The 27,173-nt window shown below is 47.5% G+C and overlaps 2 protein-coding genes and 1 long non-coding RNA gene across 12 annotated transcripts; all 3 read left to right on the top strand.

Moving 5' to 3' along the window:
• Positions 1-6,032: 6,032 nt before the first annotated feature.
• On the top strand, positions 6,033-7,837 carry LOC133148460 (uncharacterized). The gene is made up of 2 exons (XR_009712613.1): positions 6,033-6,447; positions 6,513-7,837. It is a non-coding gene; the product is annotated as an uncharacterized LOC133148460 (long non-coding RNA).
• Positions 7,838-8,678: 841 nt separating this feature from the next.
• LOC133148451 (small ribosomal subunit protein uS12m-like) lies at positions 8,679-10,338 on the top strand. Its single transcript, XM_061271510.1, has 3 exons — positions 8,679-9,107; positions 9,406-9,459; positions 9,704-10,338. The coding sequence occupies exons 1-3, from the start codon at positions 9,092-9,094 to the stop codon at positions 10,084-10,086; spliced, it is 453 nt and encodes a 150-aa protein (XP_061127494.1). The 5' UTR covers positions 8,679-9,091; the 3' UTR covers positions 10,087-10,338.
• Positions 10,339-11,123: 785 nt separating this feature from the next.
• On the top strand, positions 11,124-23,349 carry LOC133148449 (zinc finger protein 184-like). 10 transcript variants are annotated; one of them, XM_061271500.1, is made up of 9 exons: positions 11,124-11,393; positions 12,305-12,378; positions 12,688-13,025; positions 13,240-13,347; positions 13,530-13,808; positions 13,930-14,011; positions 17,839-18,167; positions 18,654-18,798; positions 22,389-23,349. In XM_061271500.1, exons 1-9 carry the CDS (start codon positions 11,329-11,331, stop codon positions 23,036-23,038), a joined length of 2,070 nt encoding a protein of 689 aa, XP_061127484.1. In that variant the 5' UTR covers positions 11,124-11,328; the 3' UTR covers positions 23,039-23,349. The 10 variants fall into 10 exon arrangements, with proteins under 10 accessions (XP_061127484.1, XP_061127483.1, XP_061127488.1 ...); XM_061271499.1 differs by having other exon boundaries at positions 11,133-11,393; positions 17,839-18,188; XM_061271501.1 differs by lacking the exon at positions 11,124-11,393 and adding an exon at positions 11,431-11,588 and having other exon boundaries at positions 17,839-18,188.
• The last annotated feature ends 3,824 nt before the right edge of the window (positions 23,350-27,173 follow it).

The raw sequence follows: 27,173 nt of genomic DNA, 5'->3' as shown, positions 1-27,173 counted from the left end.
ATTCAGATGTCAGCGGCGCAACGTCAGCGGCGCGGCGCACATGCGGCGTTGTTAACATAAAGGATGGAGATCTTTATTTGTCATTGTAACATGTACAACGAAATTTAAAAAGTGCCAACCGATCCGCGCATGAGATAAAAAAAAAACAGAATAAATAGAATAAAAGATTTAAAAAATACAAGCTCAAACCCACAGAAGAAGAACATACACAGACATAATCATTTACGTTTAGCTGATTTCGATCGATGGATTTAATGATTTGGAGTGACACAGATGGTTTGATAATATTGTTGTTTATATAATAGTTATGTGATATATTCTTTATATATTGTTATATGGGTTAGGGCAGTGCTTCTCAAATAGTGGGGCGCGCCCCCTAAGGGGGGCGCGGTGCTATTCCTGGGGGGGCGCGTGTGACCCTGGGGAACAGGCTTTTTTTTTGGCAGTACTAGAATAAAGTGTAATTGCGGGTTTACTACAGCAGGGGGCAGTGGCGCTCTCATTGTTACTTCTGTCACGTTTGCGACAGTGCAACATTTTACGACTTACAAGACAAGTTAGGATAGTCACGGTGGGGAGGGGGGGCGCGAATAGATTTCTTCTTGCTAGGGGGGGGCGTAACAGAAAATAATTGAGAAGCACTGGGTTAGGGTTAGATAAAGGTGTTATTTATGTTTTAGTTATTTTGATAACTGTTAATGTTACGTCAGGCCCGTTCTCAGCTCCTCGTTTGTGTTTATATCAATACAGCGGCTTTATTTCCATCAGTGCCGAATTTCGAGTGTGGGCAGTGACGTCAGCATAAACGTAATTCGCGTGCTGAGCTTTCAGATACAGTTTTACGCTAATGCCACCCACAAACCTTCCCCTGGAATCCTTCCATTAAAATGAGTGGCCCGAGGAAAAGAAAGGTGGACACTGAGTGCCGAGTGTTTAAAAAAAGAGTGGACAATTTGGCTCGACCTACGTGTGTGAGCAGACGTTCAGCCACATGAACGTCAACAAAGCCCGTCACAGATCTAGGTTAACAGACCGACACCTCGGCTCTATCCTAAGAATTACCACAACAAATTTTACTCCAGACCGGGGGGGGCAAACTCATTTTTTTCACGGGCCGCATTGTAGTCATAGCTTCTTTCGGAGGGCCATATGACTGTCAACCCAAATAAATGTATGAGCACCTCATATTATATACATTAAAAGCTACAAAACAAACTGACAAATAACTAGTTTTCAAATCAGATGAGTAAAAACTGGTCAAATATTAAAAAAAAAAAAAAAGATATAAGTGAAGACAATTTGCAATTCTAGTGATGAATTTGATGCACAATTTGTCTTCACAGGCCACATAAAATGATGTGGCGGGCCGTATCTGGCCCCCGGGCCTTGAGTTTGACACCTGTGCTCCAGACCATGATGCACTTGCAAAAAAGGGAGCCCAACAATACTATTGATTTCTTTATTACTTTATTTAGATGTATTCTTTCACCGATTCTTCAAGATGATGCATTTGGTCAGAATGTTTGCCGTTTGATGTGATTTCGCCTCATTAAATAAACATATTTCATAAATCTGACCTGCAGGCGCTGAAGTGATGGAAACTATTATTCATAACAGTGTCGTATATAATGAGAATCACTGATAGTAGTTTTTTGGTGAAATATTTTTTTAATGCTGTTAATAAATGCATTTGTTTTCAAAAAGCTTTTTTGGAATATCCATGCATTACTACCTACTAAAAGTACAAATATTTTATGCAATGACCTTTACATGTCATTTCTATTACTTCACACAAACACTACATCCATCTGCGCCTGGTTCGGCCCCCCGGTCTAAATTTAGAACCAAATTCGGCCCGCCAGTCAAAATGTTTGCCCACCCCTGGTCTAGTTCATCTGATCCCGGCCTACAGGCAGAAATTAAAAACTTCTAAGCTTGTGGTGAGGTGTGTGAGGAAATGGACAGTGGAGTCAAAGCAGGACCTCCAAGTCTGCTTTGACTGCACCGATTGGGGAGTTGCAATTTCAGACCTGCATGAACTCACTGACACTGTCACATCATACATCAGTTTTTGTGAGGATCTGTGTGTGCAGATCTTTTTTCACGTACAACAACGACAAACCTTGGTTTACACCAAACCTCAGGAGGCTGCGCACAGTTAAGGAGGGGGCCGACAGGAGTGGCGACAGGGACTTGTTAAAGCAGACCAGAAACACACTGAACCGAGAGGTCAGGAAAGCCAAGAGGTGTTACGGGGAGAGCCTGGAGAGACACCTCTCTGCCAATCCTGATCCCTCAACAGTGTGGAAAGGTCTGCAGAGCATCACAGGCTTCAGGAAACCAACCCCCTGTCCTGTGGAGAACCCAAGGCTTGCAAACCAGCTAAACAGGTTTTAGTCTAAGTCAAAGTCAAAGTCTGCTTTAATGTCAATTTGAAACACAAAGAAATCGTTCCCACTATCCCACGGTGACAAGACATAGTACACAATATACATACAAGTAAACAACACAAAAAAAATAAAATAATAATAATAAATAATTTACTGCAGGTTTAATCGGTCCAGCCACACAACAGGACCTCCTTCAGCATAATCAACATACTCACCTCCCCCCACAACCGCTCTGTCCACACCTCCATCACCGTTATCACCTACTCGGGTCCTCAATACCTTCTTTGCCCGGTTCGAGTCCGAGCCACCTGAAGCGGCCACATCACATCCCACAGACCGCAGCAGCTTCACCTTCACAGTGAAGGAGCACGAGGTGAGGCGCACGCTGCGGACCATCAACGGCTGCGGGTCCTGACGGCGTCACTGGGCGTGTTCTGAAGCACTGCGCAGATCAGCTGGCTGGAGTCTTCACGAAGATTTTCAACCAGTCCTTTACCGAGTCCACCGTCCCATCCTGCTTAAAATCCTCCACTATAGTCCCCCTGCCCAAGAAACGTCACATCACCAGCCTTAATGACTACCGGCCAGTCGCACTCACCCCGGTGGTCATGAAGTGCTTTGAAAAGCTGGTACGGGGTCACATCACAGCACTCCTGTTCAGAAGTTTTGACCCCCTCCAGTTTGCCTACAGGGCAAATAAATCCACAGATGACGCAGTAGCTACAGCCCTCCACGCTGCACTGTCCCACCTGGAGCAGCCGGGGAGCTATGTGCGGATGCTATTCGTGGACTTTAGCTCTGCTTTTCACACCATCCTCCCCCACAGACTGATGGACATACTGGAGGGCCTGGGACTTCCACACAATACTTGTAGGTGGATTAAGAGCTTCCTGACGGGTCGCAGCCAGAGGGTGAGAGTGGACCGTCATACATCCACACCTCTCAGTCTTGGTACCGGCTCCCCACATGGCTGCGTACTGAGCCCACTGCTTTACACGCTCTACACACATGCATGCACCCCTGCCCACCGCAGCAACACCATCGTGAAATATGCGGATGACACAACCGTGGTGGGGCTCATCTCAAAGGGGGATGAGTCTGCCTACAGGGACGAAGTGGTCCGGCTATCGGAGTGGTGCGGAGAGAACAATCTGCTCCTAAACACGGCTAAAACCCAAGAACTGGTCATTCATTTTATGAGGGAAAATAAAACAGACATTCCAACACTTATCATCAACGGGGTCTGTGTGGAGAGGGTGTCCTCCTTCCGCTACCTGGGTGTCCACATCGAGGAGGACTTCACCTGGGGCGTGAACACCTCTGAGCTGCTTAAAAAGCCCCAGCAGAGACTTTACTTCTTAAGTGTGCTGAGGAGACACAGCATTACACAAAGACTGCTGGTGTCCTTCTATTGCTGCTCCATAGAAAGCACTTTAACATACTGCATATGTGTTTGGTACTCCAGCTGCACTGCTGCTCAGAGGAAAAGAACCCGCTGTCTCAAAAAAACACAGAGCATTCTGAAGGACACTTCCCACCCTGGCCACTCCCTTTTCGAACTGTTGCCATCAGGGAGACGCTACAGAGCAATTATGTCAAGGACTAGCAGATTTGCCAACAGTTTTTACCCTACAGCGGTAGTCGCATTGAATGCAGCTAAACGTAAATGATTATGCCTGTGTATGTTCTTCTTCTGTGGGTTTTAGCTTGTATTTTTTAAATCTTTTATTCTATTTATTCTGTTTATTTTTTTATCTCATGCGCGGATCGGTTGGCACTTTTTAAATGTCGTTGTACATGTTACAATGACAAATAAAGACCTATCTATCTATCTACTCTCTCTTTCTTACAGAAGCCGCACCTGCACTCCACATCCGCGAGGAGGAAGTGTGCCAGATGATCCGGAGACAAAAGGTCAGGAAGGCACCGGGCCCAGACGGCGCGTCCCCTTCTTGCTTGAAAGTTTGTGCTGAACAACTGGTACCCACCTTTGCACGGATCTTCAACTGTTCCCTGGAGCTGTGTGAGGTGCCCTTGTGCTTCAAGAGCTCCACCATCTTACCGGTGGCCAAGCAGCCCGCCATCACAGGTTTGAATAACTATAGACCTGTCGCCCTGACATCTGTGGTCATGAAATCTTTCAAGAGGTTAGTTTTGAACCACCTGAAGGACGTCACGGGCCCCCTGCTTGACCCCCTGCAGTTTGCCTACCGGGCAAACAGGTCGGTGGACGATGCGGTCAACATGGGACTGCACTACATCCTGCACTACCTGAACACCCCAGGAACATATGCCAGGACCCTGTTTGTGGACTTCAGCTCGGCGTTCAACACCATCGCTCCCGACATCCTCCAACAGAAGCTCATCCAGCTCGCGGTGCCTGTCTCCACCTGTCTGTGAAGCTCCTGAAATATACTGACGACACCACTCTCATCGGACTGATCCAGGAGGGTGACGAGACTGCGTATAGACAGAAGGTGGAGCGGCTGGTCCACTGTTGCAGCCAAAACCACCTGGAGATTAACCCGCTCAAGACCGTGGAGATGACAGTGGTCTTCAGGCGAGACCCTTCACCACTTTCAGCCCTCACTATCCGCAGTAATACTATTCTCTCCACAGACACCTTCAAGTTCCTGGGAACCACAATCTCTTGGGACCTGAAATGGACCAGCCACACAGACTCTGTCCGGAAGAAGGCCCAGCAGAGGCTGTACTTTCTGAGACAGCTCAGGAGGTTCAACCTGCCGCAGGAGCTGCTGAAGACCTTCTATACTGCCATCATCCAGTCTATCCTCTGCACCTCCATCACTGTCTGGTTTGGATCGGCCTCCAAACAAGACAAGCACAGACTGCAACAGACAATCAGGACTGCAGAAATGATAATTGAAATCAATGCTAGATCGACTGAGGTGACATGTCACGTGACCGGGACGAGCGTCTTGACCTGAAAACCTGTGTCACGAGACACAGCTGCACCGACGGATGTAATTGGGAGAGAATCGCCACATTATTTACATTTTTCAGAGTAAATTCTTACTCATTTTTGCTAGCTTTGAAACATGTCACGACACCGGGACAAGCGTCTTGACCTGAATTAATTGATCGTCAATAAAAAAAAAATCTTTTTTTTCTGTGCGTCTTGACGGCCCCGGTACCAAGTGACACACGGACCAGGACCAGTCCGCGGCCCAGTGGTTGGGGACCCCTGCCCTATACAGTCCTCAGGCTCCCCAACAATAGCGGTAACAGTTTGCATTATTTTATTGCAATGTTTTTTCTTATTCAGATTTGTTTCAAGACTACAGTTACAGTTAGACTTCACTTTGATGGTTAATGCAGTTATTGCAATTTTGTTGTTTTATCACAGTAGATTGGTTTATTTACATTTCAAAAACCAGAAGCCATTCATTTACAAATGTGATTGCACTTTAGTTTACAAATTTAAATGTTCAGATATTAAGATGTGATAGACAGTTTTTGCATGGTTTGAATGAGGCAAAATAACATACTTTTTCTCACGAATATCAAAGTCAAAGTCAAAGTCTGCTTTATTGTCAATCTCTTTACATGCCAAGACACACAAAGAAATCAAAATTACGTTTCCACGATCTCACGGTGACGAGACATAGTACACAATATACATATAAGTAAACAACACAAAATAAAAACAAGAAGGCACAAACAATGAATAATAAGAGTGATGAATAAATAATAAATAAACAAATAACACAATAAATAAGAGGAGCAAAACGGAGCAAGTGTGCATACAGCAGACAGTCAGAACATAGCGCAAAAGTACAGGATGCTACTAAAGGAAAATGTGCTTTTTGGCAGCTTGCAAACATATTTTCTTAAAGGCTAAGTTAGACATATATATATATATAATCACATCAAGTTAATCTTCAGTAGTGGCTGTGCTCATGGAAAGCAGTTGATGAACCGGAAAGTGAGGAAGTGTGCAAACAATTGCACCAAGATGTTTTCTCCTAAGTGTTATTTACACAGGGTGCAAGCATCGGTCAGGCGAGACCAAGACTGGGTTGTAAAATAGAAATGGGTGAGTAGGTTTCAATTTGTAATTGTGATATACAAAGTTTTTTTCCAAATTCACTTGTTTTTAAGCTTTAACAGGACGTGCCAGAATTCAACTAGCAGTGATGGAAGGAGGAGAGGAAGACCAGTGACATCTGGTTGTGGTGTGGTGACAACAAATTATATGATCGCTTGCCGAAGGATGCATCAGGTATCTGTGCCCTCGTGTCTTTGATAATGCCTGTAGTGGTTGTCCCCATTGAAATACAGAATCTCAATTGGAACATGGAGTCCCCACTGGCGGGGCTCCTGAAGCGAGCCAAAAGAGACGTTTTGCCCCCATGGTTGAGCGACAACAATCCAACATATATTGACGCCATAGGAGTGCCGCGGGGTGTGCCAGATAAGTATAAACTCGTTAATCAAGTGTCCTCGGGATTCGAAAGCATTTTCCTATGTATCACCCCCGATAAAATGGTGACCGTATTAATTACGTTCCGACTAACCCAGGTGTTGGAAGGACTAGGGACACTGAATAAAAATATGAAAGATCATTCAGGTGTATGCACCGATATTTGGTCTGATTGGATGAAAACGTTTGGAAGCTGGAAAGGCCTTATCATGTCTGTGCTCGTCGCTGTGGCTATTTTTACTGCAGTGATGATTTTGTGCGGCTGTTGTTGTATTCCATGTATTACACTCACTGTCCGGTTGATCGAGAAAACCGTTGGCCCGTTGCTACCGAATGGCCAATATGCCCTGGTGACTCAACATGAGCTGGCAGGGGCAGAAAGAACCGACTGTGTGTTGGTCGCTGCTTGCTAGAGAAACAGGTGATGACCTCATAAATGAGGTCATGAGAGGGAATAAAGGAAAATGTGCTTTTTGACAGCTTGCAAACATATTTTCTTAAAGGCTAAGTTAGACATATATATATAATCACATCAAGTTAATCTTCAGTAGTGGCTGTGCTCATGCAAAGCAGTTGATGAAGCGGAAAGTGAGGAAGTGTGCAAACAATTGCACCAAGATGTTTTCTCCTAAGTGTTATTTACACAGGGTGCAAGCATCGGTCAGGCGAGACCAAACACGTACAAGCCGTCAAAAATATCTACAGATTGTAGGAGTGAGAATTACACCTCGTCGTTGTGGTCGGACGCGCTAGTCAAACCCAACCACCAGGACGTCTGCACTCGCCGATAAGCACCCAGTGGGGAGGAAACGGCCATCGACCAATCGTCTCACAATGTTTTGCATGTTTGAATATTCATATTGTGTTTCTTTATAACTCGGTAACCCGGAAGAATGTGTTGATCCTTGATGGTCACAAGAACACACGAGCTTTAGTGTGAGGAACCCGGAACCCAGGCCTGTATTAGTTTGCTTTGTCAGGAATAAACAATTGGTAAATTCGGTCTGATTGATCTACTGGTCTTCTCTTTGACAGAACGAACTCGCAAAATTGTTAGGTGCGCCAGTGTGGTGATTAGAACATAGCAATTCATGTGTTAAGTGTTGATCATAATTTGGAGTCAGATCAATAGCTAAAGTCCGTAACCTAACACTACGCAGAAGGGGGGAGAGAGTTCAGGATCCTAACAGCCTGGAGTATGAAGCTGTTGGTGAGTCTGGTGGTGCGGGAGCGCAGGCTCTTGTACCTCTTCCCAGAGGATAGAAGATCGAGTGAGCGGGGTGACTTATATCACTCACAATCGTGGTCGCCTTGCGGGTGAGATGGGAGGATATATTAATATATTAATATATAATACATATATATAATTATATATATATATAATATATATTAATATATAAATATATAATATTTATATTATATATGAGTATACCAATATATTAAAAAATTCCCCTCTCACCCTCCGCGGGTGGTCTCCCACTCCAAGCTCGGGTCCTCTACCAGAGGCCTGGGAGCTTGAGGGTTCTGCGCAGTATTTTGGCTGTTCCTAATACTGCGCAGAACCCTCAAGCTCCCAGGCCTCTGGTAGAGGACCCGAGCTTGGAGTGGGAGACCACCCGCGGAGGGTGAGAGGGGAATTTTTTAATATATTGGTATACATTATATTTATATTATATATGAGTATACCAATATATTAAAAAATTCCCCTCTCACCCTCCGCGATGTGAGAACCTATATATATATATATATATATATATATATATATATATATATATAATATATTGGTATACTCATTTTTTTCAGATGTAATAATGTTCTGTATAAAAATTAGGTTTGGAGTTCAAAAAGCCTTTTTTTAAACTTGAGTCTTAAAAAAGAGGGGGTCGTCCTATGATCAGTGTCGTCTTATATTTGGGCCAATACGGTAAATGTCCTATTTGTTTTTTTGAAAAACTTTTTTATTATTATATTAATGCGTTTCTTGAGTCGATGGTGCGTAATTTCTATTCAGTACGTCCTTTTTTCCTGTTGAATTTGAGCTTCCCCCGCCGTTAAACAAAACAAAGAAGAGAACCTTTGACCCGGAAATACTCTTCTTTTGCCAGCCCAACTCCCGGTGACCTCCTGGCTTGTAGACCGCTTATTTTCGTGTTGTGTGTGTGTTCTTAGTAAAAATGTTGCGACATGTGTGACGTGATCAGTCTGTCGCCGAGGAAAAAGTCACTGCAGACCGGGAGGCTATTGTTTGAGCGCTGTAATGACGTCATACCAAGGTTGGTCGTTTGCTGGCTGCTAATTGCTAACAGTTAGCTAGCGCAAGGACGCTTTAGCTCGCCCTAAACGTGAACATAGGGCTGTGCGAGATACGCTGTACTGCCTTATCAATATTATATAGATGACTTTAATCAGCATGTTATTGTTGACATTCTGTATTTGATATTGACTGTTGCGAGATGGATCACATTTCGTTCCTGGGAGCTTTATGTGTGCGATGTGCACTGTGTGAAACAAACACGATTGTCTGACCCAGAGTGTGCATGAATGTGACGTAATGAGACTTGTCCGTTTCAGTGATGTCACTGTTGCGAGGTTTGGGTACGACGGCGCTCACGACCTTCTTTCAAGGCAAGTCGCAAAATATATTCATTTTCAGCTCCTAATTTTTCATGAATTAAAACAATGTCCTTTTTTTATATTTATGAAAATTGTAAGTCATGTTTTGATAGCTTTCACTTATTCAGTAAAAGAATAATCAACACGAATACATTTTGGGCTTCAGCTAATCACTAATAATTGATAAATGTCATTTTTGATGATTTGTATATAATATTATTAATTCATTCGTACATTCATGTGTGCATGCGTGCAGCATCCCAGCAGGCCGGAACACGGGTACGCCTCCCAGGGCTTCGCCCCATGGCCACCCTTAACCAGATGCACCGGCAGAGCAAGCCCAAGGCGGTAGCCAAAGCGCTGGGCGCCACCTTTGGCCGCCCGCAGATCCAGGCGGTAGTCCTCAAGACCATGATCCGCAAGCCCAAAAAACCCAACTCGGCTAACAGGAAGTGCGCCCGCGTGCGCCTGGCCAACGGCAAGGAGGCAGTGGCCTTCATCCCAGGCGAGGGCCACAACCTGCAGGAGCACAACGTGGTCCTGGTGCAGGGTGGACGCACGCAAGACCTGCCCGGCGTCAAGCTCACCGTCGTCCGGGGCAAATACGACTGCGCGCACGTTGTCAAGAAGAAACAGTGAAGATACCTGTCAAGTCTCTCTGTCTAGCATGTGACCTGTAAAGGTCAAAGGTTGTTTCAGGTTCATCAGGACATTTCGGACCGCACAAACATTTGGCGAGCGTCCTCAAGAAATAACAGACATTAAGTACACATTTGCACAAACACTTCGTCTCTGTGTGCTTGCAACATTGCTGCTGTCTGTTGCCTTGACAACAGTCACACTGCATACCTTATTTTTGCTCACGAATAAAAGCGCCATCCGCCCCTTGCAGTTTGCTGAAAAGAACTTTTTAAAAAAAAAATTATTGCCTGCGTGTCATCAGTCCAATGAGTTGTCAGGTGTGACCTGACATTGACTAGGTGCGTTCCTCCCGCCTCACGTCCACTCATAATTGGCGACCAGTCCTTTCTTCGCCAGCGGTGAAGGACACTGGCGACTGCTCCAAATAGGCGTCTGTGTGGCCTGACATCGGATGGCGACCTGTCCAGGGTGTATGACACAATGAGAGACTTTGTTTTACTAGTACAGTCAAACCTCAGTTTTCGAACGTCTCGGTTCTCGAACCAATCAGAATTCGACGGAAAAATTCGAAATATATTTTTGCTTTGGTTGTCAAACAAATTTCGGAGGTCAAACCTCGCGAGATGAGCCTAGAAGACCCGAGCAAACTCGACCGCGCGTCCCGGATGCTGACTGACTCCGTGTTTATTGTATTTTCGTTACTCTGAGGATTGTATTAACCCCTAATATGCCTCCAAAAAAAGCAAGTGGGAGCAGCAAAGCCATCCGAAAACACAAAGACGCTCTTAAAGCAATGCGACGTGAGCACTCGGTGCGCTGCGGTTGCGCGATCAGACCGAATTAAGCTCCCAGCGCACTGAGGTCACTTAAATCTTGGAAAGTACATCAGGCCTTACAAAATACTTTCTAAATTTCAGCAACGGCTCTGTCACAATAATGCGACGAGCGCGGTGCAGTTGCGCGGTCGGCGGTGCGCTGCAGTTGCGCGATCGGACAAAATTAATCTCCCTGCGCACTGAGGTCCACTTAAATTTTGGAAAGTACATCAGGATTTTTAAAATATTTTCTACATTTAAGCGGCAGCTCTGTCACCATCTGTGACCTGCGCGGTCGGCGGTGCGCTGCAGTTGCTCGATCGGACAAAAATGCGCAAATGAAAAAATGCTTTAAAAAAGGCGGGGCTTTTTTTGTCTTGGAACGGATTACATTTGTTTCCATTATTTGTAATGGGAAAAATAGATGCGGTATTCGAACGATTCGCTTCGAGAACCGTCTTTTGGAACGGATTGTGGTTCGAAACCGAGGTTTGGCTGTAGTTTGTTTTGCTCTTTAGAAATACGTAGTAGGATAGTTGGGATCTGTGACGTCATCACCGTTCCTTTGACTTCATTTAAGAGCGAGTGCGCGCCAGCGACAACGCGTGGGCGTGACCGCTTACGAGTTGTTTATGCGACGCAAAAACGTTTCTAATTCCACGGTCGCCGTGCTGCTCCCAGGAGGTAATTAGTCGTTCAGCATTGATGCGTTCCGGATCACGAGTTGACCGCAAAGTCGGCCTTTTGCTTTTGTATTTTCGTTTGTGGCTGACACGTCACGTCGCTGTTATCCGAGCTAGCTGGCGTTACCATCATCTCGGTCGTGTGTAAGATGTAGACGTCTTTTTTTTCCTTTTTTTTGTAAATGCACTTTTGCTAGCCTCCTTCGGGTTCGACGATACTTTTTCCAGATCCCTTGAATTGCCCGTGGTTCGGGAAGCAGCCGCTTCGTTAGCCTTCTCAAGAGGCTTCTGCTCCACTAGAGCTGCTAGCTGCCTGTGCTTAGCGGAGGCAAACCTCAAAAGAGCCATTTCGTCTATTTTAAGTGAGAAAAACACCGCATGTGCAGTTCCGCTGCGTGCGTTGTACATAAAATGTGTTGCATTCATGAGAACAACAAACTGCTTCGGGGAACGCAACATTTAGCAATAGCCACTTGGACAAAATTCTGCAAATTCACCCATTCTGCGTCGTCAGCGCATTGTGTCGCCTTCAGCGTCACACGTGATTGCCAGATGATTTGGAAGGTGTGAGCGATGTTTGTTTTGAAATTTCGTTCACCTGTGGGGTTAGGGCGTCGTAGTAAACATTAAGTTTGCTTTAACCATGATTTCCCTGCAAGCATCTATGATCCAATGTAAGTGACTGCTGTTCATTAGTTACTTGTTCTTTTTTTTAAGTGTGGAGAAGATGAACCAAGTGAAAATGGAAGAATCAGCAGAAGAAGAAAAGCTTGGCGATTTGCCGGCTGAAGGTAATGGTCACATTTTGTTCTGCTGCTGGAATGCGCTTATCACAGGGGCTTCTCAAATTTTGACATCAAGGAACTCTCCCAAAAATATGTTGTGCTCCAGGTCCCCCATAAAATAGTCTGGACCTTAGGAGACCAAAGTGTGCATAAAAATACAAGACAGAGGTATTACTCTCCAAGTTTGTAATCTTGCCAGACAAATTGTGTTGGAATGAAGTCCAAAGAGACGGAGCCCCCGAGTCCAAGTCGTGCTACTAGTGTGCCACACTGATGTGAGCAGCCGCCCGTCACAGCTCAAGTGCCCTTCCCCAGGCAAAGTCCCGACGGCGCCGCCCAAACGACGGCACCGCTGCATGCTGTGCGAGCGCGACTTCACGTGCCCGTCGCGCCTCTCTGACCACATGGCGGCACACTTTGGCGAGAAGCCACACGTCTGCCCTGTGTGCAGCAAGCGCTTCAGCAAGAAGATCAACGTCAAGGTGCACCAGCGCGTGCACACGGGTGAGAAGCCCTACGCCTGCCCGGACTGCGACGCCCGCTACGCCCAGCTGGGCTGCCTGCGCCGCCACCGCCTGCGACATGCCCCGCAGAAGCCGCACGTGTGCGACCAGTGCGGCCGTGCCTTCCTGCAGCGACGATACCTTCTGCAGGTTTGGGCCTCTTGCCAAAAAGTTTGGCGATTCAAAATCCGTCTATTGATGAGCTTCGGCTCGGGGTGCTCGATCAATTAAAGTGCTGGCGTGTTGCAAATTTTTGCCCCCACTTGATCGTGGCATCTTTTGCTGATGAAAATAAGAAACGGTAGCCGACGATGACTCCTTCCTTGTTCTCAATTTCTTCTTCTTTCTCTTGGCAAATACTAAGAGAAGGTGGCCGCCAACGCAGGCAAAGTACTTATTTGCCCAAAGGAAGAAGACACTAACCGATGGAGGTGCCACGTGGAGGACACTCGTTCACGTACATAGCTATTGCGTACGTGCTAGTTTTGTGGCTCCTCTCCATTTCAAGAGCTTTCTTGTGGAGATTTTTTTTGCGGTGCATTCTTTGTGCGACAACAGCCGGCTGGACCAAAATTTGTATCTGATTTTTGTCGCGCTTTTCCAGTCCTCTTACTGGGTTTTGTGCTCATCTTTGCTGTTTTCTGCCTCTGCCAGCACCAGCGCGTGCACACGGGTGAGCGGCCGTACGCCTGCGCGCTGTGTCCCAAGCGCTTCGCCTCCACGGCGGGCCGCTCGGAGCACCAGCGCACGCACTCTGGCGACGCCTACAGCTGCACCGTGTGCCGCAAGGTCTTCACCACGCCATCAGCCTTCCGCGACCACGCCACACTGCACACGGGCCGTAAGCCGCATCCCTGCTCCGTCTGTGGCAAGAGCTTCAACCGGCCAGGACTGCTCCGAAAGCATCTACAGAAACATGCGGACGCCGCCGCGGTGAGTGGTCGGCCACGCGGCGCACACTTTGCGGCATAGTGACCCAACCCGAGGACAAACATGAATTGTGACCCGCACGCGTCATTTTCAACGAGTAAAGGCGACATTCCTGTGCCGGCAGGAGGACGAGAGGGACAGTGTGGAGGAGGAGCCTTTGCAGGGTGGGATTGAGGAGTCTTTGCAGGACCGCTCTTCGTTGCCAGGTGACCGGCGCCGTTGGCTCGGCCGCACCCTTTGTAGCGCACCTTGGCTCTTGTGTCTGCAAGTATCCAGTCACCGGGCTTCTGCATAGTTCGGCCTTTCTCTTTTTTCTTTTCACTTGATGCTTATGGAATTGAAGAGAAAAAAGAAAAACATCCATCCATCTTCTTCCGCTTATCCGGGGTCGGGTCGCGGAGGCAGCAGCTTTGGGAGGGACTCCCGGACTTCTCTCTCCCCAGCCACTTCATCCAGATCATCCCTGGGGATCCCAAGGCGTTCCCAGGCCAGCTGAGAGACAGTCTCTCCGGCGCATCCTGGGTCGTCCCCGGGGTCTCCTACCAGTAGGACATGCCCGGAACACCTCTCCAGGGAGGCGTCCAGGAGGCATCCTGGTGAGATGCCCGAGCCACCTCATCTGGCTCCTCTCAACGTGGAGGAGCAGCGGCTCTACTCTGAGTCTCTCCCGGATGACCCAGGTTCTCACCTTATCTCTAAGGGAGAGCCCGGACACCCTGCAGAGGAAACTCATTTCGGCCACGTGTATCCTGGATCTCGTTCTTTCGGTCACGACCCATAGCTCGTGACCATAGGTGAGGGTAGGATCATAGATCGACCGGTAAATCGAGAGCTTTGCCTTTTGGCTCAGCTCTCTCTTCACCACGACGGACCGGTACAGAGCCCGCATTACTGCCGACGCTGCACCGATCCGCCTGTCGATCTCGCGCGCCATCCTGCCCTCACTCATGAACAAGACCCCAAGATACTTGAACTCCTCCACTTGGGGCAGGATCTCATCCCCGATCCAGAGAGGGCATTCCACCCTTTTCCGACCGAGGACCATGGACTCGGATTTGGAGGTGCTGACCCTCATCCCGACCACTTCACACTCGGCTGTGAACCGCTCCAGTGAGAGCTGGAGATCACGGCCTGAAGAAGCCAACAGCACCAGGTCACCTGCAAAAAGCAGAGACGCGATGCTGAGGTCCCCAAACCGGCCCCCCTCAACGCCTTCGGCTTCGCCTAGAAATTCTGTCCATAAAAATTATGAACAGAATCAGTGACAAAGGGCAGCCTTGGCGGAGTCCAACCCTCCCTGGGAACGAATCTGACTTACTGCCGGAAATGTGGACCAAACTCTGGCATCGGTGATACAGGGACCGAACCGCCCTTATCAGTTGGCTCGGCACCCCGTACTCCCGAAGCACCCTCCACAGAACCTCCCGAGGGACACGGTCGAATGCCTTCTCCAAGTCCACAAAACACGTGAACTGGTTGGGCGAAGCCACACTGCTCCTCCTGAATCCAAGGTTCAACCTCTCGACGGACCCTCTTCTCCAGCACCTCTGAATAGACCTTACCAGGGAGGCTGAGGAATGTGATTGCCCTGTAATTGGAACACTCCCTCCGGTCCCCCCTCTTAAAGAGGGGAACCACCACCCCAGTTTGCCAATTCAGAGGCACCGTCCTCGATGTCCACGCAATGCTGTAGAGGCGTGTCAGCCATGACAGCCCCACGACATCCAGAACCTTTAAGAACTCCGGGCGGATCTCATCCACCCCCGCGGCCTTGCCACCGAGGAGTTTTTTAACTACCTCAGTGACTTCGACCCCAGAGATAGGAGAGTCCGCCTCAAAGTCTCCAGGCCCTGCTTCCACAATGGAAGGTGTGTCGGTGGAATTGAGGAGGTCTTCGAAGTATTCTCCCCACCGACTCACAACGTCCCGAGTCGAGGTCAGCAGCACGCCATCTCCACTGTGAACAGTGTTGACTGTGCACTGCTTCCCCCTCCTGAGACGCCGGATGGGGGACCAGAATTTCCTTGAAGCCGCCCCGAAGTCATTTTCCATGGCCTCGCCAAACTCCTCCCACGCCCGGGTTTTTGCCTCAGCAACCGCCGAAGCCGCGTTCCGCTTGGCCATCCGGTACCTGTCAGCTGCCTCCGGAGTCCCGCAAGCCAAAACGGCCCAATAGGACTCCTTCTTCAGCTTGACGGCAATCCTTACCACCGGTGTCCACCAGCGGGTTCGGGATTGCCGCCACGACAGGCACCAACGACTTTACGGCCACAGCTCCGGTCGGCCACCTCAACAATGGAGGCGCGGAACATGGTCCACTCGGACTCAATTTTCCTCCGCCTCCCCCGGGACGTGGAAAAAGCTCTGCCGGAGGTGGGAGTTGAAGCTCTTCCTGACAGGGTTAGGGTTCTTTCTGTCAGACGTTCCCAGCAGACCCTCACAGAGCGTTTGGGTCTGCCAGGTCGGACCGACATCTTCCCCACCACCGGAGCCAACCCACCACCAGATGGTGATCAGTTGACAGCTCCGCCCCTCTCTTCACCCGAGTGTCCAAAACATGCGGCCGCAAATCCGATAACACGACTACAAAATCGATCATCGAACTGCGTCCTACGGTGTCCTGGTGCCAAGTGCACACATGAACACCCTTATGCTTGAACATGGTGTTCATTATAGAAAATCCGTGTCGAGCACAGAAGTCCAAATATAGAACACCGCTCGGGTTTAGATCCGGGGGGCCGTTCCTCCCAATCACGCCCTTCCAGGTCTCACTGTCATTGCCCAAGTGAGCATTGAAGTCACCCAGTAGAACAATGGAGTACCCAGCACTTCTTCCAGGGACTCCAAGAAGGGTGGTTACTCTGATCTGCCGTTTGGTGCATAGACAGAAACAGTCAGGACCGGCGGAGGGAGGCTACCCTCTCGTTCACCGGGGTGAACCCCAATGTGCAGACGCCCACCCGGGGGGCAATAAGTATGCCCACACCTGCTCGACGCCTCTCGCCGTGGGCAACTCCAGAGTGGAAGAGAGTCCAGCCCATCCTGGGAGGGCTTGTACCAGAGCTCAAACTATGTGTGGAGGCAAGTCCGACTATGTCTAGTCTGAACTTTTCTGCCTCACACACCAGCTCGGGCTCCTTTCCAGCCAGAGAAGTGTCCCTAGAGCCAGCCTCTGCAGCCGGGGATTGGACCGCCAAGGTCCCTGCCTTTGGCCGCCGCCCAACTCACTTTGCACCCGACCCCTTTGGCCCCTCTCACAGGTGGTGGGCCCATGGTAAAGGGGACCCACGTTTTCTTTTCAGGCTATGCCCGGCCGGGCCCCATGGGTGAAGACCCGGCCACCAGGCGCTCGCCTTCAAGCCCCACCTCCAGGCCTGGCTCCAGAGAGGGGCCCCGGTGACCCGCGTCCGGGCGAGGGAAAACTAGATCCAATTTTCTTAATCGTCATAAGGGGTTTTGTGAGCCGTGCTTTGTCTGGCCCCTCACCTAGGACCCTTTTGCCATGGGTGACCCTACCAGGGGCATGAAGCCCCAGACAACATGACTCCTAGGATCATAGGGGTATGCAAACCCCTCCACCCTAAGGTGACGACTCACGTCTGTCTAGTTCAGTGCTTCTCAAATAGTGGGGGACGCCCCCCTTGGGGGGCGCGGTGCTATTCCTGGGGGGGCGCGTGTGACCCTGGGGAACAGGCTTTTTTTTTGGCAGTACTAGAATAAAGTGTAATTACGCGTTTACTACAGCAGGGAGCAGTGGCGCTCTCATTGTTACTTCTGTCACGTTTGCGACAGTGCAACATTTTACGACTTACAAGACAAGTTAGGATAGTCACGGTGGGGAGGGGGGGCGCGAATAGTTTTCTTCTTGCTAGGGGGGGCGTAACAGAAAATAATTGAGAAGCACTGGTCTAGTTAAAGGGCAAATCCAAGCCACTGAACAAATGTTGTGGATTGACACACTGCACGGGGAGTTTGAGCGTTGGGTCGAGTGGTCGTCTCGTAGCTGCCGTCAAGACGTTTCTTCCCCCTTCAGCGGAGGGCTTGTCGCGCCTGAAGAAGAAGAAGAAGAAGAAAGTCCACGAGTGTCAGCTGTGCGGTCGCATCTTCTCCAGGCCGTACAAGCTGAAAGAGCACCTGGAGGTTCATGCCGCCACGCGGCTGCACGGCTGCTCGGTGTGCGGCAAAAGCTTCGCCAATGCAACCAACCTGAAGGCCCACGAGAAGATCCACACGGCCGACCGGCCGCACCGCTGCCACGTCTGCTCAAAGTGCTTCCTCAGGCCGTACGAGCTGCGCAAGCACCTCAAGACCCACGAGCGCCAGGAGCTCCTGGACCTGCCCGCCCTTCCTGCCGGCGCGGAGGTAGGAGATGCGCAAGCTCAGGTGAGAAAATCACATTTGGCTGAGTCTCACCAATCTGCACTGGCGTGTTCTTCTTGCACAGCAACGAGAAATCCCAAAGCGTTCCAGGTCGATCACTTTGCTTTTGCTGTACACTGAAGACAATTGGGCAGGTTTCCAATCTCACACAGAGAGGGCAAATTGCATCTTTTGTTTCGTGCTATGTCAATCTCAATATGGGGAGCATACCCTCTTTGGTTTGAAGCCAGTGAGCAAAAACATGACATTTTGGGCCTTGGCTTTCTCCACCTGTGTTGTGGTTTGATTGATTCCGCACTCCAAATGATAGACACCGCATAAAAGAAAAACGCTCCAAGCAAGAGTGGCCAACTGCCTTTGCTGTTAACTTAATTGGTGGTGGGAGTATGTCAATGTAAAGTTGCAATTCGAGAAATGAGATGAAAAGCCTCACTGCAATGATGATGTTGACCATGATGTCATCCTCAGACGAAGGAGCTCCCCAAAGAGGAGCAGCGTCCTGGTAACCGTGGCGACCTGGACAGCAGGGTGGGTGAGCAGCGGGAGGAGGAAATGGTCAACGGTCTCATCAACTCTGATGGCGAAGAAGAGGACTGGAGCCCCACCCTCATCCGTACGCTGCTCCTCACCCTTGTCATGCTGGTTGTCCTCTTGACTTTGTCTTCCTCTCCATTTTCCTTTTTATCAGGGTGATTTCTTTACCGTATTTATTCTAATTATTCCCCAGGGCGATAATTAGAGAAGGTTTATGTCCAACGGGGGGGCGATTATCGTAATTTTTGGACTATAAGTCGTTCCGGAGTACAAGTCGCATCAGCCATAAAATGCCCAAAAAAGTGAAAAGAAACCTATATAAGTCGCTCTGGAGTATAAGTCGCATTTTGGGGGGCAATCTATTAGACAAAATCCAACACCAAGAACAGTCATGAACGAGAAACAACAGGCTAAACGATAGGTATGCTAACGTGACAAACACAAACGAAGAGCTGAGAACGGCCCTGACGTAACATTCAGAGTTATTTAAAAAAAACTATTACATAAATAACACGTTTATAAAACCATCTGTCACTCTAATTCATTAAATCCATCGATCGTCCTTTGTCAACAATGACGGCGCTTGCACTTCAAAATATTCCACAGGCCCATATAACGATATAAATTAGAAATCAAATAACTATTATATAAGCAATAATATTATCAAATAGGGGTGTAAATCGCGGGTTTTGTCACGATACGATATAATATCGATATAAAGAACTACGATACGATATTTGCCGATATCTTAAAGCCTGCTGCGATTCATTCACGATATATCGCGATATAGTGCTCTACGATCGATTTTTTTTTTTTTTTTTTTTTTTTTTTTTTAATAAAAAATATAGAACAATATCCTGATTTACAACAATTCATACGCAAAACAACAAGGTACTGCAAACTCTTTATTTAGGAAATTACAAGAGTATTGTAGTATACAAATTGCTTACTTTAACACTGAACTTTGATGTCGTGTTTTTTCTTTAAATGTGCGGCGAGATTTGTGCTCCCTGAATATTTGATCACCGCATGGCAGGATTTACAAACTGCACGTGTCTTGTCCGTTGAGCCATCTTTTCTTTGGAATCCAAAGTGCTTCCAAACGAATGACTTGAAGCCTAAAGGGGAGCAAATTTCCTCGTCTTTTTGGACACTAGCCATAGCACCAGCCCAGGAGCCGCGTGCTAGTTGTCGACTCCCCTTTCACGTGCAGCAACGCCGCGCACTGCTCCCTGCTCCCGGAAAGAGGAAGCAAGCAACAATGAACTGGATTTCAAAATAAAGTCGCGTCTAATGTCCGAGGTCAAACACGGCGATATAAATCGATGTTTACCTTTAGCATCGATGCCAATAAATTGTAGAGCATTATATCGATTAATCGATGTGTATCGATTAGGGGTGTAAATCGCGGGTTTTGTCACGATACGATATAATATCGATATAAAGAACTACGATACGATATTTGTCGATATCTTAAAGCCTGCTGCGATTCATTCACGATATATCGCGATATAGTGCTCTACGATCGATTTTTTTTTTTTTTAATAAAAAATATAGAACAATATCCTGATTTATAACAATTCATACGCAAAATCAACAAGGTACTGCAAACTCTTTATTTAGGAAATTACAAGAGTATTGTAGTATACAAATTCCTTACTTTAACACTGAACTTTGATGTCGTGTTTTTTCTTTAAATGTGCGGCGAGATTTGTGCTCCCTGAATATTTGATCACCGCATGGCAGGATTTACAAACTGCACGTGTCTTGTCCGTTGAGCCATCTTTTCTTTGGAATCCAAAGTGCTTCCAAACGAATGACTTGAAGCCTAAAGGGGAGCAAATTTCCTCGTCTTTTTGGACACTAGCCATAGCAGCAGCCCAGGAGCCGCGTACTAGTTGTCCCCTCCCCTTTCACGTGCGTGATCTGCTCACAACACAACAACGCCGGGCGCACTGCTCCCGAAAAGAGGAAGCAAGCAACAATGAACTGGATTTCAAAATAAAGTCGCGTCTAATGTCCGAGGTCAAACACGGCGATATAAATCGATGTTTACCTTTAGCATCGATGCCAATAAATCGCAGAGCATTATATCGATTAATCGATGTGTATCGATGTATCGTTACACCCCTAGTATCGATGTATCGTTACACCCCTATTATCAAACCATCTGTGCACTCTAAATCATTAAATCCATCGATCAAATTCCTCAGCTTTTGTCAACAACGCCGCGCGTGAGCCCTGTCGTCAGCCTCATCGTTATTCCACAGATCTAGTATAACTAAATTGTAGCCTTAACAAAGTACAAGGAAAGACGTGGGTTTGGTAAACGGCTCTTTATTTAACAAGACAAACTTCCAGGCGTGTGGCGGAGTGGACTTCCAGCCACGGAGGTGGAAGAGAGATCCATAGAATAGGACCGGGCGTGCGTAAAAGCCATGACCGAGTCCCATCCATCGTACCCCGGACAGCCACCCGGCCGAGCGCCGGCCCTCGACTTCCATCCACGGAGGTGAAAGAGAGTTCCGTAGAGTAGGACCGGGCGTGCGTAAAAGCCATGTCCGAGCCCCATCCACCGTCCCTGGACAGCCACCCGGTCGAGCGCCGGCCCCCGACTTCAATCCACGGAGGTGAAAGAGAGCTCCTTAGAGTAGGACCGGGCGTGGGTAAAAGCCATAATAGTTTTTCAAACCTTCTGTGTCACTCCAAATCCTTATATCCTTCAAACTCTTCGTCCGCCGTGTCACTTAGAAACAAACCCGCTAATGATGCCGGTAGTACGTGGGGCCCTTCGTCATCCCATGGTCAATCTTTGTCCTTTATGTAAACAACCGCTGCGTCGCGCTGCTGACGTCACTTGAAATTCAAATTAAAGTAATCCCTTGCTACATCGTGGTTTGTTTATCGCGGTTTCGCTTTTTTTTGGGTGAGGGGGAAATATTTGAAAAAAAATCATAAGTCGCTCCTTATTATAAGTCTTCCCCCTACCCAAACTATGAAAAAAAACGCGATTTATAGTCCGAAAATTACGGTAAGAGAGAACACCTTTAGTCCGATCGCCAAGGTGCACTGAAATGGGCTATAATATGTATATTTTCCTTATGTAGTATGCAATACCTGCATCTCACTGGTGTTCTTAACACTAGAACAGTAGCTGTTTTGATCTAGCTCTAACAGCAGGGTGCGTCAATTGACGCTCCATTGATGCGACACGTTAGCGTCGCACATCACATGTTGCGCACTTCATGTTATCGCGATCGTCTTGTTCAAGCGCACGCCTCTAACGTAATTGTGAGGATATTGTAGCGGAGTGACAAGTGTAATTGTATCATAGTTTATGGAGAAAAACAATTTAAAAGGGACATTCCACATGCTGTCAGATCAGTCATATTTAAACTTGCGCAATGACGTCGGCATGCGGTCGCGGACGAAAACGTAAGTTTGGGGGGGAATTTTTAGCAGCATGGGCGATAATTAGTGGTATCAATGTTTTGTCATTGCTTACACACACTGGGCGAGTATTAGAATATGGGCGATAATTAGAATAAATACGGTACCTTACCCCTTGCCTCACTGTTCCTCTCCGACTTTACGTTTTTTGTTTGTTGTGAGCCGTTGGCTTGATGCTTGCCATCTTAATGTTTCCCGGGCCACTGCTTTTTTTGTCAGAATCAGACGGCACGACGGGGATGACGAGGGTGAGGGCAGCAGCGATGCGGTGGTCTGGCGAGGACAAACGTGGCTACATGTGTCCCGTGTGTAACCGCGACTGCTTCAAGGCGTCGGCGCTGCAAAAGCACTTACGCATCCACTCGGGCGAGCGACCCTTCCAGTGCGCCACCTGCAAGAAAACCTTCACGCAGCAGGTGCACTTGAAGGAGCACCGCCGAATCCACACGGGCGAGAAGCCCTACGCCTGCTCACTCTGCACCAAGACCTTCACCTTCTCCAGCGCGCTGCGCCGCCACCAGCGACTGCACGGGGATGCGCGCCCCTTCGCCTGTCATGTCTGTGCCAAGACCTTCAAACAGGCCGCCTCGCTCAAGAGCCACATGCTGGTGCACTCGGACGTGCGCCACCACTGCCCTGTCTGTCACAAGGCCTTCAGCCGCCCGCTAGAGCTCAGCTACCACGTGGATGTGCACGACGCCAGCCGTCCCTACTTCTGCCGCCTCTGCCGCAAGAACTTCAGTGGGGCGCGTGCTTTCCGCAAGCACACCAGGAGGCACCAGTCGCAGGAAGGCACCCAACTCGGGGCATCGGTCGTGGCTGACGCTGCCGTGGCCGCTGGGGACCTTGCCACAGAGGAGGCAAAGTGAGGAAAAATGCAAGTGACGTCAACGTTTCTCTTCATTAAATTCATCAACCTACTGGCAAGTCATTTTTGTTTTTGGAGGGCAACAATGCTTGTTCTGTTTTAGGAGAATCAAATTCTATTAACCAATCATTCGTTAATTTATTCCTTCATGTTGAACATGGCCTAACCTAAATTCAAATCACTAAGCCTGCTGTACTTTGAAGCTCAAATATCGAAACTGTTACACTGGGTTGAAATGCTAAACTGATTCCTGTATTTATTTGCAACCCCAACTTGTGCTTGAAACACATCTTAAATTCATCCCCAACCTCAGATTCAAGGCCTGATTTGCTCTAACACTAACACTAACCCTGCTTAAAAAACACTAGGGTAACTTGAAATCTTCACCGCAAATTCACACCTAAACTTTAAACACCAATTCTGGCTTAAAGCTCCAATTTGAAACATCTACCGTAATTTCCAGACTAGAAGACGCACTGGACTATAAGCCGCACCAGCTAAAATTCGGGGATATTTGTTTTTTTCTTATATAAGCCGCACCGGACTATAAGCCGCACGTGCACATGTTTTTTTTTACAAAGAAAGACAGTACACAGGAAGCCTTTTTAAAGTTTTAATAACATACTTTAACATGTCTTTCTAAACATTGCCTGTGAAGCAGCAGTAGTACGGCAGCAACACGGAAGTGTGCACGCGAGTTATTAACAAAGAAAGACTGGACACAGAAAGCTTTTCTAAAGTTTTAATAACATACCTTAATAGGGGTGTAAATCGCGGGTTTTGTCACGATACGATATAATATCGATATAAAGAACTTCGATACGATATTTGCCGATATCTTAAAGCCTGCTGCGATTCAATCACGATATATCGCGATATAGTGCTCTACGATCGATTTTTTTTTTTTTTTTAATAAAAAATATAGAACAATATCCTGATTTATAACAATTCATACGCAAAATCAACAAGGTACTGCAAACTCTTTATTTAGGAAATTACAAGAGTATTGTAGTATACAAATTGCTTACTTTAACACTTAACTTTGATGTCGTGTTTTTTCTTTAAATGTGCGGCGAGATTTGTGCTCCCTGAATATTTGATCACCGCATGGCAGGATTTACAAACTGCACGTGTCTTGTCCGTTGAGCCATTTTTTCTTTGGAATCCAAAGTGCTTCCAAACGAATGACTTGAAGCCTAAAGGGGAGCAAATTTCCTCGTCTTTTTGGACACTAGCCATAGCACCAGCCCAGGAGCCGCGTACTAGTTGTCGACTCCCCTTTCACGTGCCTGCTCTGCTCACGACCCAACAACGCCGCGGCGCGCACTGCTCCCGGAAGAGGAAGCAAGCAACAATGAACTGGATTTCAAAATAAAGTCGCGTCTAATGTCCGAGGTCAAACACGGCGATATAAATCGATGTTTACCTTTAGCATCGATGCCAATAAATCGTAGAGCATAATATCGATTAATCGATGTGTATCGATGTATCGTTACACCCCTATACCTTAACATTTCTTTCCAAACACTGCCTGTGGCGCGGCAGTAATACCGCAGCAACACGGAAGTAACACAAGATGTTAGGGTGGTGCTCACTCTAACTTATTTTGCAAGAACCACACTGGAGACAAGTTAGTCGTTTTAGACACCTGCAGGTGGAGAGTTTATTCGTCGCTGTGCTTACAGCGATGGTCAAATGAGATGTGACTCAGGCCTCATCAGGTGCATATTTATTGAGAGAAACAGAGTGGGGGTGTGGGTGGACAGGATGGGGTGAAGCCCCTGGCCTGCTGATTAAAGCATAGCGACGTTTTACGACGTTGTGTAAACAAAGCAACTTTGATTGCTTCTTCTGCAGCTAGTTAAATCAGTTGAAAAGATCTTAGCACTTCTTTCTACTACTTTTGTTAAGACAAGACAAGCTAGGTAAATTATTACAGGTTACATTCCAACATAATCATACGATGAAGATATTCTGTAAACCCTAACATATCCCTCCTGTTTTATCCTATGATTATGTCGATCCCGATCAATCAAACACAAGTAAGAAAATACAATGACAGTAATAATTTCCAGTGAAGATGAGGTTTTTCCTCAATACTCCAGACCAAATTTTGTATGAGTGAAAACACCTGCGGCTAGATATTATTTTGCAGGAAAAGTCTCACACGGTCCCTCTGCCTTAGGTGACCAGAATGTTATCAATAACAACAGTTCAAGATAAAAATTGCTCGTGATTGTTCAGCCGTTGGGGGCTTGGCACGCCCACTGGTGGAGGGTGAGCACGATTCTCAACCCCTTCGCAGCCCTGCTCCGTCCGGGGAGAACTTGGAAATATCTGCTGCGTGGTCATTTTCTTCAGTGGCTCAGGGTGGACTACCTGGGCACCAAAGAGGAAGAAGATTATTCTGCCTCTGTATGAACTGGGGGCGGGGACGCTGTCGATGGCGGATCTGGTTCCTTGCAGGAACCCTTCACTGGGGCGCACTGGGACAGATGATACCACGTATCTCCTTTGCCGGCCAGCCGGACGGCATGTGAGATGCGCTCCACCAGTTTATAGGGTCCAGTCCACGCGGCTCGTCCCCCTCCTTCTTGGGACCTTCAGCCAGAACGTTGGGGTGATCTGGACCTCGGTCTTTGCTTCCGTATCCGCAGTAGTACGCTGAGCAAATCCCTATCTGGATCCGCCACCGAAAGAACAGCAGCACGTCCGGAAAACACCAAAAACCAGCACCTTTTCTGCAACCTTTGCATTAGTCATTTGAGATGTTTCTTCTGCTCCTCTCATCACTCTTCTGGTTGCCCTGGTTACAGAGGCGTTGCTACACTAATGGGAGGCAAGATTGTGTCTGTAGCAACGCTGATTAGCTAAGGAATGTAGTGTGGTGTGAATTAGCACTTCATTGTCGGCCCGTGACCCCCGCAGAATTTGTCCTCTTTCCTCAACCAGCTGTTCTTCTCTCCTGGTTGGCTGACTTGTCCTCGTGTGGGATCAGATAACTTGAATTGCCGCTTTGTGGAACAATGCAACTAAACCTTTGCTAAACTTTATCTACTTGGTAAATTAACACACAATAATAATAAGTAACTTGTCCTAAACACTTCAACAAACATTGAGTAAATATGGGATAACTTGTATGCAACTACTTCAAACTGTATATAACATTTAACAAAGAAAACCAGTTCTGATCAACAACAATCTATGAACCAAACCTACAGTTAACTAAAAGGAATGAAGTTTCTTTGCTTTGAACCAAATAAGAACATTTCACCTATGCAAATAAGCTCTGCTCATCGTTAGTGAAGGCCTCTTGCAGGAAGGATACAGTTGGCTGCTAGGGATCAAAAGACATCCCTGTCACTAAAGAGGAAGAACCTAGATAAAAGGAAAGTCATAAACTCGTAAAGACAAGGCCTCCAGGTCTGGCAGGCCAAGGCTTCACTTAAATTATTCCAACATTTCCCTCCTGTTTATAACATACTTGCTCAATTTTTTAATTACCAAAAACAACCACTTCTCTTGATTTTCAGTTGTCGGGTCACAAGTATGAGCACAAATATACTATTTACACCAAAAAGGTTAGATGTTGCATCATCATCATTCGAAAACACACAGATCTGGGAAAAAGTCTGTAAACTCAAGTGCAAAAACTTCATCATCATCGTTATCATCAACATGTTGGCGTTCAGATCTTAGGCATACCCGGGCCATCTCGTCTTCCATGGGCGATATTGCTGTAGTGATGAGACGTTTAAACAGAGCACGGAGACATGGAATACAACAACATCCACACAAGGTGAGTATAGCAGTAAATACCGCAACTGATATTATGATTGAGGACACAAGGGCTTTATACTTCCCAAAAGCAGTCATCCACTTGTAGTGCTCTTTCATCCTCGTGTTGAGGGATTGCAAGCTTGCAATCGCCTTCGTCAGGCTCCCATCAGGGGCGGTGTCATTCTGGATGAAGGTGCAGCATTGTTCCCTGAACATTGCGCAGACCCTTCCTTTCCCAGACAACATAACAAGAGCATTGCGGTTCTGGACATTAGGGAAGGTGTGGCTAGCTGTTCGTGCACTGCCTCAGTCCCGCTTGTGTCCGTTTGCCCAATTTCTGCATGTTGCAATGGATG

The sequence above is a fragment of the Syngnathus typhle genome, unplaced genomic scaffold, assembly GCF_033458585.1.
Source record: "Syngnathus typhle isolate RoL2023-S1 ecotype Sweden unplaced genomic scaffold, RoL_Styp_1.0 HiC_scaffold_94, whole genome shotgun sequence".
NCBI classification, from domain to species: Eukaryota; Metazoa; Chordata; class Actinopteri; order Syngnathiformes; family Syngnathidae; genus Syngnathus; species Syngnathus typhle.
The sequence above is the reverse complement of the archived record's forward strand: the minus strand, read 5'-3'. Positions and strand labels throughout refer to the sequence as shown.

Bases quoted from the DNA above. Each gene is read 5' to 3' on its own strand.
- LOC133148451 (XM_061271510.1), top strand. The intron at 9,460-9,703 runs GCAAGTCGCAAA...GCATGCGTGCAG, and splicing joins GCTCACGACCTTCTTTCAAG to CATCCCAGCAGGCCGGAACA.
- LOC133148449 (XM_061271499.1), top strand. From the start codon at position 11,329: ATGCGGTATTCGAACGATTCGCTTCGAGAACCGTCTTTTGGAACGGAT. The intron at 12,379-12,687 runs GTAATGGTCACA...GCCCTTCCCCAG, and splicing joins TGGCGATTTGCCGGCTGAAG to GCAAAGTCCCGACGGCGCCG. The intron at 18,799-22,388 runs GTACGCTGCTCC...TTTTTTTGTCAG, and splicing joins CTGGAGCCCCACCCTCATCC to AATCAGACGGCACGACGGGG.